At 40.4% G+C, this 14,698-nt stretch overlaps 1 protein-coding gene across 1 annotated transcript in view; it reads left to right on the plus strand.

The window, feature by feature from the left end:
* The window catches only part of LOC111269666 (putative PDZ domain-containing protein PDZK1P1), a 62,792-nt gene that overhangs the window by 39,903 nt on the left and 8,191 nt on the right, over positions 1 to 14,698 (plus strand). The window contains exons 4-8 of the mRNA XM_022849428.2: positions 3,606 to 3,809; positions 7,253 to 7,384; positions 7,876 to 7,968; positions 9,587 to 9,775; positions 10,797 to 10,967. Of these exons, the coding sequence (XP_022705163.1) occupies positions 3,606 to 3,809; positions 7,253 to 7,384; positions 7,876 to 7,968; positions 9,587 to 9,775; positions 10,797 to 10,967 (789 nt within the window). The remainder of the gene's footprint in view (positions 1 to 3,605; positions 3,810 to 7,252; positions 7,385 to 7,875; positions 7,969 to 9,586; positions 9,776 to 10,796; positions 10,968 to 14,698) is intronic.

A 14,698-nucleotide genomic window follows, 5' to 3' on the forward strand; every position in this document is an offset into this window, starting at 1 on the left:
CAACATCTCCCTCTCAACTACACGTTTCATGATCGACATGACATAAATACTTGAAATAAATATCTGCCACGCATTGTCAATTGCTTAGAGACAAATTAAACGGTCGTGTATGTCTAGGTTTCATTTTAGGTTGGACTGCCTGACATAGCTTTGGTCAAGGGCTCTACAACAGGCAAAGTCAGCCCTTATAAATACGGCTTAAACACGACCGCTATAATGTGTAAGAAGAGATCATGCATTGTTAAAAATGGCATTTAACCACAGCCTTGCCTTCTATGGTTTACCGGTAGATGGATGGATGGTGGTTTTTGTTAATGACTTGAAAGTCATTGTCCTTTTTATTTCTTCCTTAAGGTTAAAATGCAATGGAGAAGGTTTGATGATCTCTAAGCAGCATCACTGCTTTACGTGTTCCACAGAAAATTATTGCTGTTACGTGATGTTCCTCCTGATTTTATTGTTCATCTCAGCGGTCATGTCTGGCTTGAGTGTAATATCAACAGACAACTCAGTCATAACTTGTACTCCCTAGTTTAAAATTGCTTCTACTCACACGAATTTAGCTGCTACTCTTTTCATGCCGAACGTACATATCATCTTATACATTGCCTAAATTAGTATTTAATTTTAAATTTGAAAAAAAAGAACTTGATTGCAAAAGGGACTATCATACCAAAAAGCTCTGGCCAGAAAATCGAAACCAACGTGTAAAAAGAGTATTTAAGTAGAATTGAAAATCTATAAATTTGTGTACTTGTCATACATATCATCCCGGCTAGGATGAGCTAATATCAAGGCACAGGAGTCGGGCTTGGCTTGACGAATGCATGTTTGAATTGCCACTGGTTTGACAGGAAGTATATGCACGGGAAGATTTATATGGATTGAACATGTGTAAAGCAATGACTTTACATGGCTTGGTGCATTAAGAGGCTTAACCTATCCTAATGTTTTTCTTATGCGACATCAATAGTGATATGTGAACCATTCCATTTGTCTGTGAATTTCCATGAGATTTACATTTCTGCCATTCAGACGGCGCCGGCAGAACTGATGACGGTGCTAACGACTCTACGTTATGCTTTTGCTGCACTTAGTATGAGGTCGTGTTTACCTCTCACACATTCAGTGTACTTGATTTTTGGAGGATTTTGTGTGTGTTTTCTTCATATAACAGTATAACTATAAGTATGGCTTTTTCGGAAGCATCAAGGTAGGCTACCGTGGCGGCACTGAAGACTTTGTCGGGTTCGTCCAGAAGGACGAAACACGAATGTCCATGTCAAATTCAGCTCAAACGCACGCACTACTCCATGAGTTAGAATCGCGAGGTTTAGAGCTGATAACCATGTCTAGATAGAAGCACATTCATCTATTAATATTTATATCTGTTAGTTGACCTACCTGCCAATGTCAGTGTCCATGCGCATCTGTGTATGTTTTATCTGTCGGTCAGCTGACGACACAGTTTTTAGAACTTTAAAATTATTTGAAAACAAAAAAACAAATAGGACAGGCGAGCAGTGAGTGCATCTGTTATTCGACGATGATGTTGAAAATCGAAGTAAGCTTTTTTCTGTTGTCGTATACTAAAAACGATAAACACGATGTTGTAATAGCTGCTGCTCCAGTTAACGACGCTTCCGGTACAGGGTGATGACGAATGAAGCACAGCTGACATCAGCGCCGATTAACTGTTGTGTAATCACACCGCGAAGAGTGAAGTGGATTAGTCCGACTGGTTGGCGCGATCATTTAACACGTCGATAAATTTATACTTCTTTCCAAGGACAAATTCTATGTGGCTCGGTGACTGGTCAGAAGTGAAGTATCCTCCTCTGCTGCCAAAATGCAATTGTGCAGTGCGTCGATTTGCTTGTCAGTTGAGTCTCGTGTCGGTCTAAGTTTGCAGCTCTTGTTGTTTCGTATGTAGAACTTTGAAATTTACGCGTGCTTAGGAACGGAAGCCACTACCAATATTTCGGGTCTGCTTGGCGTATTTGTGACTGAGCTGTGTGAAAGGAAAGTTTTCTCTAGATGCTACTACGCATTGTTGCGGCATTCGCTGAAATATGTAGTCCAAATCATTAGTGATACTTTCTAAGTGGATATTGGCCGCATTTTTCAAGGTGTACCTGCTAAATAGTAATCGATAACTCGGCTAGAATAAATATCCAGTGTCTTTCGGCAAGCGTCTCATCACTACCAGTAGTAAAAGCAAAAATATCCGAAGTAAAGCTGTTCAAGACGCTCTTAAGTCAGGAATACGTCGATTTAAGGTATTTGCTACACCGTCATATTGATCAGGTGCACAAACCGTCAACTAAGTTTTGCTTACGAAATGTAGCTGCACACGAGAAGGGCAATGTATCTGTTATTTCTTTTTGAACATTTAACTGATCAGTGTTTGATTACACAGGAAGCGCCACGAACATGTCGCCATAGTTCGTGATTTAATCGCATAAACATCATTCTGCTACAATAATATACTCGCCCTAGTGGTGATCGAAGGCTGTCGTACAAAAAAAAGTACAATGATTCTTTAAGTCTCCCCAAAAAAAACATCCAAATCGCAATGGAACTTTGACAACATTGGAGCACATCGTTTGTATCCATAACAATGTAATTTCATTGACTGCTGTACTGATCCACGCTATGGTCGCTAGCGGTGCATGCATGTGCGATTTAAGTGAGTGCTAATTTCAGAGACAGTCAGCAGGTATATTGAAGGTCTGCGCAGACCTACCATGTTGTAGCGCAATGCCGCTTAGCGATTCTGCTGATGCTGCCCTTATCAGCATGGTTCGCGTGCCGATATCTCGAAAAACAGTTTATATTTGGACTCGACCATAGACTATCTTCTGGTTGTGTGCGATAACGGTAATCAATAATAGCGACAAGCTTAGCAAAATAAAATATTAATTTAGAGCAGATCTGTATTCATAGTATGTTACAAAACATACTAATTATTCAATTATATATATATATATATATACATGATAAATGATAATAATATTGATAGGCGGGACGTAATAGTAATATTACAGGTTAAAAATGGCAAATTAACCAGCTATAATGTAGTATTCGAATGCTTGCATTTTGTCAACGTTGCGCTGGAACGATTTAATGAGAACATTCGCAAAATGCTATTATGGATGGATGGCTAATTTTCTTCACTTAGACCCGTGCGTTTCCCTTAACGAAGCTAGAGGCCGATAGGCTAGGCGCTGTGATCCTGCCATAAGGACCAAAAAGATACACTTAGCAAAGCTGAATAAATCTACGCTATAGAAGTCACTTGCTAGGTACTAACGGAGACTAGTCAGTTACTTGCAAGCAATGGAGAGGGAGACCAGCAAGTTCGTAATAATGAAAGTTGAATCGATATTACCCAAATTAGTTAAATTTCCTAATAACCCACGTAATGATATGACCTCAGTTGGCCACTTTCGAATTTACTTGAAAACAAGAATCTTCGCATTGTGCTGCATTTTCCAGATGACGCTAATAATCAAGTTAGCCATAATTTGATGCGAAGATGCATTGCGCATCATGCATTCGGAAATTGTGTTGATGGTAACTCTTTATTTATTCTTTTATTACAGATGACTAACGGCGGCTCGGGAGCAGTTATTCCATCCGACGCTCCTTCGCCGAGGCTTTGCCATCTGCGCAAATGGGCCGATTTTGAAGGATATGGATTCAATTTGCACGCCGACAAAGCCAAGCGCACCCAGTTCGTTGGAGTCGTCGACCTTAATAGCCCTGCAGAGTCTGCAGGCATGAAGAGAAACGATAAAATCATCGAGGTAAGAAGCAAATACGGGGACATTTAATAGTTGGCCTCTTAATGTTGCTTGAATCCGGTTTTGCGTTAGGTCAAACTGAGTTGTACTGATTACTTCTATGCCGTGTATCTTGATGAAAGCTTTTTTAAATTGCCTTATATTATAATCTAGAATTATTATTAAATATTCTTAATATATATAATTTTAATAAATTATTATTATTATATTTTGAGGCAACGGACTTTTTATAGCCTAGGAAATTGAGTTATTCGAATATGAAAGCGAGTGCCAAGGCGATCCTTGGCGCAGCCGAAATAATAAGTAAGTTCAATAGGTGTCTATCGTTTAATTAATGAGTTCGTTACAGTATGAGGTTGAAGGTTGATTCTCCGCAGGCGTAAACTCTAATATTTAATCGCTCTTATATAAGAGTGTCGTTGGTGCCAGTACATACTAATTTGTACGAATGTAGTTGAAAACGTTCGGAAATTTTGTGATATTCCCTTTTGGTTGTCACTGGTTCGTTTATCATCGAAAATAATGTTCACAACGTGATTTTACTTATTCGATATTCGCCCAGGACCACCTGCATATAAGACATGAGCCCACCTGTCCTCCCCACGAACGGCGTCTGCGACTTAATGGTCCTAAGCAGAGTTCTATATGTGGGGTTCGTGTGTTGACGTCATAAACCCGATCTGCTGTTAATATTTATTGATTTTACTTCTTATTTTTTCTAAAGTATTTATTTATAGAACGTCTGTTTGGCTGTCTCAGCGTTTGAGTTGAAACTTTGCCTTAACCTTCTATTGCAGCATACCAGAGTAGTACTGACCATTTAGTCTACCGGTTTTAGTTACCCCATCCGTCGGCAACGAAAAGATTAGTTCGGCTATAGCGTGTACGAAGCGATTTTTACGATAATATATTGTTTCCCTCGCTGCCAGGTGCTAACTATTTCCGGCCCCCGTTGTTGACCTAGGCGATGGTGTGTTTTTCCCTACGGGATTGGTCACCCGTTGGTAAACAGGCCACAACAGAGAGATTCCTATCAGAGAGAGCCTACAGAGAGAGAGAGACTGAGGGAATTGTAGGTCGAAACAGCGATAGCGACAGGAAACGGTGCAAGTTAAGCTTGTGTCTGTCGTTTAGCTTAAGCAAGTGGTACCTTTTGAATCGACTCATATAGTGGATAGAAGTTTTAGGACGTAATAATTGTCGAATTCTAGTGACGAACTCTTTCATTCAACAAAACGATCTCTTTCTTAGAACATAACTACTTTGCAGAGAGTACCAACACCCAGAATTATTAGTCTAGCTAACAGTCGGCTTTAGTCGCTTTAACCATGCAGTGTGATACCAGTCGGTCCGTGTCCGGACTAGGAAAGAGATGCACTCAAGACTGAAAGATCCTTGTCGTTGCCAGGGAGAATTAATTATCAAAAACATCATTGTGTGAGCCAAATGAGTGCCAAAACAAAACTGTCAAGTGCAGTAGCGAAGAACTAGTCAGTTAGACTATACGGTTGAACGAGGAGTATATTATGGGTAAATGTTTTTTTCATAGAAAAATGAGCTGTGGAAGTGCATACAGGACTGACCTTCGGGGGAGATCTGACACAGTCCTCTAGGAGAGCCTCTTTTTTGAGCCCTAGCGATAACAACTCATACCTAAGTGGCTCCTCCTAGAAACGGTTGCTAGTATTGGAACGGCAATAGGAAGGACTAAAACCTAGATCTTATACAGCGTCCTCTGTCGTTACTAAGATTCGTTGCCAGTATTTTACGACAACAAGGGCCGCCGACTACCGACTATATCTGACTAAATACACAGTTTACAACAGCTTTATCACAGGCATTATTAGGGCGCTTTTGCTGTCCTTATTATTGTATTCGAGCTCGTATTCGGAATGCTACTCACCACTTCGGTGTATTCTAGACGTGATATGATAGTCGTAAAACACATATTGCTACTTGGGAACGGGTATTTAACTGTTTTGAGGAATCATAGGGATCAACACAAAAAGCAAAGCGACCATATTGTCTGCAATCATGTGAGTACAGTAGAAACTACGGGAATTTCAATGATACTTGTTCTGGCTACCGGAACTCCACCGTGCTCACCAGTTCACGAGCATAAATAACTGGTCACTGGAACTATTCGTGCCGTATATGCACCTATACAAACTCTTTTTGTGAAATTCACGTTCTGATTCTCCTCGATCCATATTTACGCCCTTGGTTATTTACTTTAGGTGGAATTTTCCGTTCCTATTTTGCTTCTGTGTATTTGTGGATGGCTGTATATGTGTTTAGGGGCACATGCGTCTCTCTAAAAGTCGTTTATATGTCAAACATCTTGAACAATGAATTTATCGATTTAACGTTTATTTATTCGTTAGCGATTGATCTGCCTTCCCAACTGTAATTCAGTACTTCCGAACCGAAAACGCTGTCTACTAAACAGATGAGTAGTCTGCAGCGCAGCGAAACATCCGTTAAAAACATGGAAGCACATACAAATTCCCTCCTAGACATAACTTCGTTATTTTGGTGATTCTGAAAATATACCTAACACTTGGAAGGAAGTTCAGGCAAAGATAGCCTAATCCAAGGTCAGTTCAAGGCTAACTTCATAGCATTACTCATGTGTGTTGACGCCTTCTTCTTATGACAAATACGTAATATCTCTGCAACATAGTACTAACTAAATGAAGCAGTATTCCAAATTAACTGAGTGCTGCGATTAGTTGATAACGATAGCGAAATAAAGAGAAGAAAGCAATCTGAGGCGGAGTTGGTATGCGTAAAGATACGATGAACAAATCAGAAATGTTTAACATATCACAGTTGGATAGTCGTTGTCGCTATTTTTCAAAGACACCTTTCAATTATGAGCTGAACATTAAAATGTAGTAGGATTAGTGATTGCTGGTCAAGGTCCAGTGCTACGATATGCAGTTTTATGCATAAGATAATATGACGTAGGTTACATATTCAAATAGTAAGCAGTATAGATGGAATGTACACCTACTCATAAGTGAATACCTGTTGTGCACTCATTGGTACCCTGTGTTAATGTTGCCATCTTTAGAAGGTTTAGGCTCGTGCTTCGACTTTTTGTTACTATGTATAGTAAACATACGCAACGAAAGTATCTTTTGAGTTGGATTACATACCAATTATACTCTGACTCAAATGTACTCGCATGTGGTACATTTATAATTACTATTACCTATTCTCCCTCGATTCTGAATTTTCAGCTGTATAAACTTAAATGAAGTACAATGATTAATTGTTTTTGCGGTTGTGAATATTTTTTGTTTACACACTCACAGAAATCAGGTCGCATTGTTGTAGAGGGAGGCAAAAGCCCGTGACATCAATTAAAAGCAAGTCTAGTCGTCGCACAAACTAAAAAAAAAAGTATTTACCGACGTTCATCAATTATGTTTCGTCTTTAGGTGAATGGAGAGAACGTTGAAAATTTGACTCATCGCGAGATCGTTGATCGCGTCAAAGCGGTGCCGAATGAAACCACTCTTCTGGTTGTTGACGACGCCACATACAAATACTATTTCGACAGGGGTATCCAGGTAACATGGACTGAGTATGGATTAGGCGCAGTCGAACCTAGTATGTGAGGACGTTAATGGAAACCGTTTTTACGTCCTACTATTTTACATAGCGATTATATTTCATTAGCCTTGCACCGTTTTTTATACGGAATCAGAGGTATCAAACGATTCCGTGCATTCTTACCTTCGCGTTCTATGGTGCTGACACGTCTTTCTATGCTGTTCTACGCTCTTAAATCTTTTATCTGAACGGACCGAACAGTGATTAGGTTTTCTTTTAATTTGCTCAGCTACATTTGGGTTAGCCAATAATTGCAATTAGTCTTTTTTATCTCATTAAGTAGTTTAGCTGCACCAGTTCTATTAAATCAAGTATGCTTTCCTTTCACTCTATGCTGTCATTTTTCCTGCAAAACGATGCCGACCTTATGGAACCACTTTCATTTTGGCGATTGTCCTGACACTCAACGTGCTTGCCCAATTATTGGCTGCACGGTACTCATCTGTAGATCAGTTCCTCGTTGAAGAATGTGCTCCGCCTGGAGACCCCGTCGACGAATCCGCTCAACAAGAACAATAGCGCCGCCCCCACCAAGACGAACGTGAGTCACGCATACAATAACAGCAACAATAATAACACAACAACAGACAATACTCCTGCTATCACCAATAACCTTACAACAACGAACGACCACGATAAGCAGACCACGCAAACTCCTTCTCAACCTTGCACCCCCCCGCCCACAGAAGACAGCCATGATTCTGAGGCTAACGTAAGTAACAATAACAACGCAAAATAACAGCAAAAAGCCTTTGACTTCTTTAAGCAATTATTTGTTCATTCATTGACGCCCATAACTAGATCCGTTGTTTCTCTTTCACTATTTCTTCGTCGCGACTAATTCATGTCTGCTTATCTTGTTCACGTCTCATGTTCATCGCACGACGTTTATCCTGTGTCACTCCGTGTACTAGCTCCTCCTGTTTTTAGGTTTAGTATTTAGGTCGTTAACATTATTCAGATGAGTCTGGTTCGACCGACTTCAGTTACTGATCTTCAGCCAGATCTGTGAAATGGCATGTTAACACTATGTCATAGTGACTACGTGCCGCTGCGAAATAATAGAACGAAAATGACCGCATGTTCAAAACTACTATGGCAATGCACTCAAAAGGCTGCATCCAACTACTAAAATTAACATTTATTAATTTGTATAGTAGACTAACTTTTTAAGTCAATTTTTAAAGGGTCTTTGTTAGCAATTGTGTTGTGTTCAACTTGGCAATTGAAGTCTTTATATGGTTGGAAATTACAACATACATAAGTTAAATTGTTGTATGTTCAACCTTTTACGCAACTTTAACATTTTTCGCTGCTTTGTAATGCTGACCGCAGGATAAGTAAACGTGGGTTTCTCTGGTAGGTAATCTCTGCAGAAGAAAGACATTAGTTAGAATTAATTTGCCGGAGAGGCGGGTATTTCATGGCTGATCGTTTATCCCTTCTAGAACGATTTAATGTGCATATAGTATTTGTAAGACACGTTACAGAGACATAACATCTAAGGCAATAGTCCAACATCGGAAGCAATGCTTGTCATTCACTGCAGTAATGGTCAACGTCATTCTTGTAGTTAGCAAATTTTTGCATGGACGGAGTTTACCTTTGCCCACCCATTGGAGCAGTTTTTCCGACGGGACGTCGACGAAGTAGCTTTGGTAGGCTCCCAAATATATGAAGCAGGAATTACTTGTTACGTAGTGAAGGCCTTTGAAATACTGGAGTTGGGTTTCAAGTAATATTCTCAAGCTGTTTTGACGGCTTGATTTGGTTCTAGATAATGACATTCTTCTCAATTAAATCCGTTTGATAACTTTCATCTCTTTGCATGAACTAAACCTTCAGTTGCAGGTTGTAGATAATTCTGATAGCTTTTGTCGAATAGTCTATAAACTTGTTGCAAATGCACAACGTCTGTCTGCCCTGAAGCGTGAACGTATATAAGTGAAAAAAATGAGGCAATGTCTTTTGACAAATCTGAGCATGCTATTGATCTATATATCTCATCAGGGTCATGCCGACAGGCGCTCTACGTAAGATTGTTTTATCTAAGAAATGCTTTTAGCCATTGTTTTAATGCCACTGTGCCAGCCAAGGTCATATGTACAAAATGTCAACACAACAGTGAATAATATCCGCTCGTTTGACCCGATTTTCAGCACCTTGTCCCCAGACTCTGTCTCCTGCGCAAATGGCAAGACTACGATGGCTATGGATTCAATTTGCACGCTGATAAGACTAATAACTTGCACTATATCGGCGAAGTGGACGAGGGATCGCCAGCAAAACTCGGCGGCCTTCAGCCGGGTGATCGACTCGTTGAGGTGAATGGAACCAACATCGATAACGTGAGTAAAAACGCTGATTGAGCAATTAAGGGTCTCGTCTATAACAAAGCTGACATCAGTCATGTAGTTTTTTCTTCAATAACTGAGAGCAGATATGAAAGAGTCTTTTCGAAGGGCGCGGATACCTTTTGTCACTACTAAAAAGTGTCACAGGCCTAACTTGTAGATCTGTTCGACTATTTCACACGTACTATGCATAAAGCGTGCCGTAATATTTACGTTATTCAAACGTAACTGTGAGAGGACGATGAAATTTTTCCCAGCCCAGTAGTTTATGCAACATTTCCTAGTTGTTATTAAATATCTTTTTTTTAGAAGAGCTAATAAATTTTCAAGAATTAAAAAACGTGAGTTGATATCTAAACGCTTGTATTAGCTGCTGGTTCTCTTCATTATGCTATTGTGTTATATATTATGAAAGCTTGAAAAGCTGACACTAGGTCAGGCTGGCAATTCGTCTCCCTGAGACTGAACGACAGAAAGCATATTGGATTTTATTTAAAATTTAAGGCAAGCTCAAGAGGAGACTGTACTTAAAAGAAAAGACTGTAAGACGATTAAGAAATCGTCTTACACACGGGAAGATTTATTTCAGAGTTTGTATTTAAGTGATTAGCAGTTCGATCTAACTTACTTAAGGTAACTTACTGATATCATCGAGTACTAGTAAGTAGCACTTAGTTAGCTCAAATGTGTAAGTTCATAATGGCCATAGTCAGAACATTAAGATATATTTTAGTATATACGTAAATACCAACGAATAAAAGAATATTGCGTAGAATTTTTGGGCAATACGTTTTCGATAAAGAAGGTACGAAAATAGTCGAATCGGCTTAACCTCTTTGAGAGGACCAGTGCTTGCTTTTTCACAGCTGTATTGGAAACTCTTCTTATTTTACGCCAAACACAAAATTTTTATAACTCGGTAACAATAAGTGTTGTTTTGTTTAGTAAATGCTTATCTAGTTACAACATTAGTGAAACTATAATTTGTGTTCTTTTGGGGTAACTTTACTAATAGATTGCTCACCGGGAGATCATCGAACGCATTAAGTCAAACCCCAACCAGACAGAACTCCTTGTTGTTTGCAAGGAAACAGATCGGCTTTACCGCGAGAAACAGCAAGTACCCCGCCATGACATGCGTGAAGTGCGCCATCTAGCAACGCCTGCCCGAGACGCGGAGCATATGGTAAATAATAATGGAAGAATTTAAGCCATAAATTTTCAAGTTTGCTATCACAGTTATCCCGCGCATTAGTAGGATAGGCATAAAACATTTACTAAATATTATAGAAAGCGTGAGATCAAATTTTCATTAATTATCCCGATAAACTTAACTTTATCTAATGATAAACGGTTTATTATTAAGAAAAGCGAAAAACATCTACTCTCTAATATTATTTATTTCTTGTCATAAAACCATGCTCCAGAACAACATTTGCATATGAGAGTTTTACCGCAAAAATAGTCTATCATGGGTAATCTTTCCGCAGAGGCTATAGAAAAGCTGTCTGGTTCTGCTATGTGCAATGAGCTTTGCCTTGACTCGTTGAAACCGTTTTGGCGTTCTGGCGTTTTGGGATACGGAGTCGTATCAATCTGATATCATATCTTCATTCGATCCGAAAACTGTATGGCGATTTCCGAAAAATGGTTACTGCAGCAGGGATCGTGGCTTAATCATGTACACCAATATTGTATCTAGGTACTAGCATTTCATCTGTCAAAAAACAGTGATCAGTAAGATACTTATGTGAAACAAACAGTTTAGGCAGAGCTAACAACCTTATCGATCAGCTGAGATTAGCATTTGAGCTGCCGTCGGCGGTTTCTGTTCGAGGTAGAGGTGGCCTGACTTCAGCGGTTAGTCAAGTAATCTAGTTCGCTTTGCGACGACGGTAGCGTGCTAGCAGCCATTGTAGTAAATGTTGGCCGTTGCCGATCCTGCCAGCAACGTGACGATGTGGTCGTTAAATGAACAGCGTTCACTGTAGTAATTCAGCGAACAGCTCGCTAGACAGTCGGTCTTGAACAGGTGGATCGACTCGTAGATGAAAACAAACCAACGGGTGCATAACGAACGACGAAAAATAAGCCAGTAATCAGCAAGTCTGACCTCTAGCTTCAACGACACTTGTCTGAACACAATGTTTGTTGTTGGTTGACGTTGTCGCTACGGTTACAGTATTATGAAAAATATTCGTCGTGACAACAACAACAACAACAACGACGACAACAGCTACAGCGGAGAATGAAAGGGAAAACCACACAAAAGCTGAACAACCATTACAGACAGCTAGGGCTGCTACCGTTGTTGCAAACAGCGACCGCTAGTAACTAGAATACCTGCAGCTGCGGGTGACTGTGACGCTACCACTGGTTTTTGTTGTTCTTAGCTGTTCGTTGTCCCTTGTACCTTCCGCTTTCACTCGACATATAAATAAATTTGGCGATTTGGGACGATGATCGGAGAGCGGCCAGCAGCAGCTTTTGAGGCACTAGAGGTGTGTCTGTCTAGGGATTTTCATTTTTTTTTTTTTTTTTTTCCTACATTTTCCTACGGTTCAATTAGCGTTCACCGGTTGGTTTATTGGTTGGTCGTCGCACGACTGGCATTTTCCATGTCGTTGAATCGATGTCAGCAACACCGAAAACGGGGTCAGTTATCAACCCGACGACAACGACGACTGTCCGAGAATGTATTTGATGCATTAGTACTATTACTGAGGGAAGTTGGCATTCAAGATCGAGTTCACTAAATTGATAAATGCGTTCCCAGTAATGCGGGTCGCGTCATAAATGGGGTAGATGACCTGTTATCTGGGCGACACTCATGCAAACGACGATCAGCTACACTTGACTGTCTGTTAACACACAGGAATGAGATAGGAATATTGCGAACAACCTCGACTACCGTATCTGAGTCCTGCGTACTATTTTATGTTTCAGATGCTCAAAAATAGAATGAGGTGATATCTTGCGACAAGTGACCACACGCTTTCGCAATGAATATTTATAATTTGAGATTTTAACCCTATTGTTTGTTTTCGAATAAAGTTCAACTTCCTTCGTAACACACCTCCAGGTGATATGGGAACAGTGTGTCGAGCCTCTAGGACCGATACTACCGGCAGTCCGGCAGGCACAATCCGTTCTAGGCTAAGAAATGACCGTTCAACACCGGAAACTCCCGAATATATCTCGCTGAGCGCGTAACGACGCATAAGAGCAGTCGAAAAACTGAGTGCTGCTAATCGTTGCTTCACACACACGTCAGCGTGTAATAGAAATATGTACAAAACAATAGTCGCGCGATGTAGCGACTTCAGCACTGTCTCAAGCTCTGAGGCTGCTGTCCCACAAACTGAGGAGGGCTTCGTGCAGCCTCGGCATTTTCCTATGCTAGGTTGCAAGCTGAGCGAACTGTTCGATACTACAGTACATACGAGCAGGCTGTGCTGGAATAACTCGAATGATCGTATTCATATAGGGAGTATGTAAAGATTCAACATCGAGATTGAATAATAATCGGTTCCTCTCACTGGAGCATGTGTGGCGGGATCAGGAGAGCGCTGGCGTTAAAATTAAATCCTGTATTTCGACGCAGAGGGATACGGCTGGCATTAGCTTAACATTCAGTTGAATCAGCCACTAGCATTGGTATCTTTAATTGGTGAACATGATGAGGATAAACTTCATATCGTCATCATGTCAAAAAAGTAGCGGTAACTAGTTAGTTATCTTAAAAGATAGCGTTAATAACATAAAAACGTAAGAGGTCCGGTGTGAAGTGGGACGAAGTTAACTGTAATAGGGTACGTGATTTCGTATATGAACTAATATAATTCTTGACCAGCGCGACCGGATCAATCTGTTGTAGACGTGAAATCGACCTAGGGACCAGGCCACACGATGACGACACTTGAAAGAACCCGTCGCATGGTGGTGTAGAACCGCGATCGCCTTGGCAGGTCCACGGCTATGGGGCAGGACATTTGTAAAAGTAGCCATACACTACTGAAAGCAGCTACAAGAGAAGAACTCTCATACGCAACAGTACGACAGCAAGATTACGCGTGGAACGGTTACATATATAAACACAGGCCCCCATACAAACCTTCAGCACAAGCCCTTTCTGTTACAAAAGGACGCGTTCCATCGCGCACCCCGGGAGCTTTCCAGTGAAGCAGTGATTGTTCAGATTTATTGCAGATCTGTTTTTTGCAGGCTGTGAACTATACTCAAACCGATGACACTGCTGTTTGTCTTCATTACGGCCTAACGATCTAATACGCTGTGTTAATCGCTGCGTGCCATCTAGTGTTAAATGATGCTACTGCTGAGAATGAATTGAGCTTTTCCAAGTACAACCTGGGCCGCTGTTAAGGAAAATAATCCATCATATCTTGCTTTTACTCTGCTCACTGGATAATGAGTATAGTGATGATAATGTCGCATTGACTTATTACGAGACAAAATTGACGTTAGTCAAAGAAGCGGTGTTGACACGAATGATTCTACAGCAGGTAGTGGTGTACGTGAGAAAGCGGACGTTAGATGACAGACGTAAACGTGGTGACGATTACTACAAGAGGGTACACACGGAGTAGCTTTTCAATATGCTTCCGGTCCCAGAATGTCTTTTTGATCTACTATACTCTTCTACTCAAGCTTTATTTCAACGTACCGTGGCCATATTGTAAAATATCAAAACTGTCCATTTGATAATATTACGTTTTCTGAGAATCGATGTTTTTAGGATGACAAGAAGAAACTACCAAACAGTCATTTTTGCATTTCCTATAATTCCGTGCCCATTGAATCGCTTAGCTAAGTTTCTCTAAATAGGCTCGAATACTCGTACATTACGTGACCTTATCACAAGTCCTGCCACCAGTAGTATATATATATATATATATA

The sequence above is a fragment of the Varroa jacobsoni genome, unplaced genomic scaffold (genome assembly GCF_002532875.2).
Source record: "Varroa jacobsoni isolate VJ856 unplaced genomic scaffold, vjacob_1.0 scaffold_1404, whole genome shotgun sequence".
NCBI classification, from domain to species: Eukaryota; Metazoa; Arthropoda; class Arachnida; order Mesostigmata; family Varroidae; genus Varroa; species Varroa jacobsoni.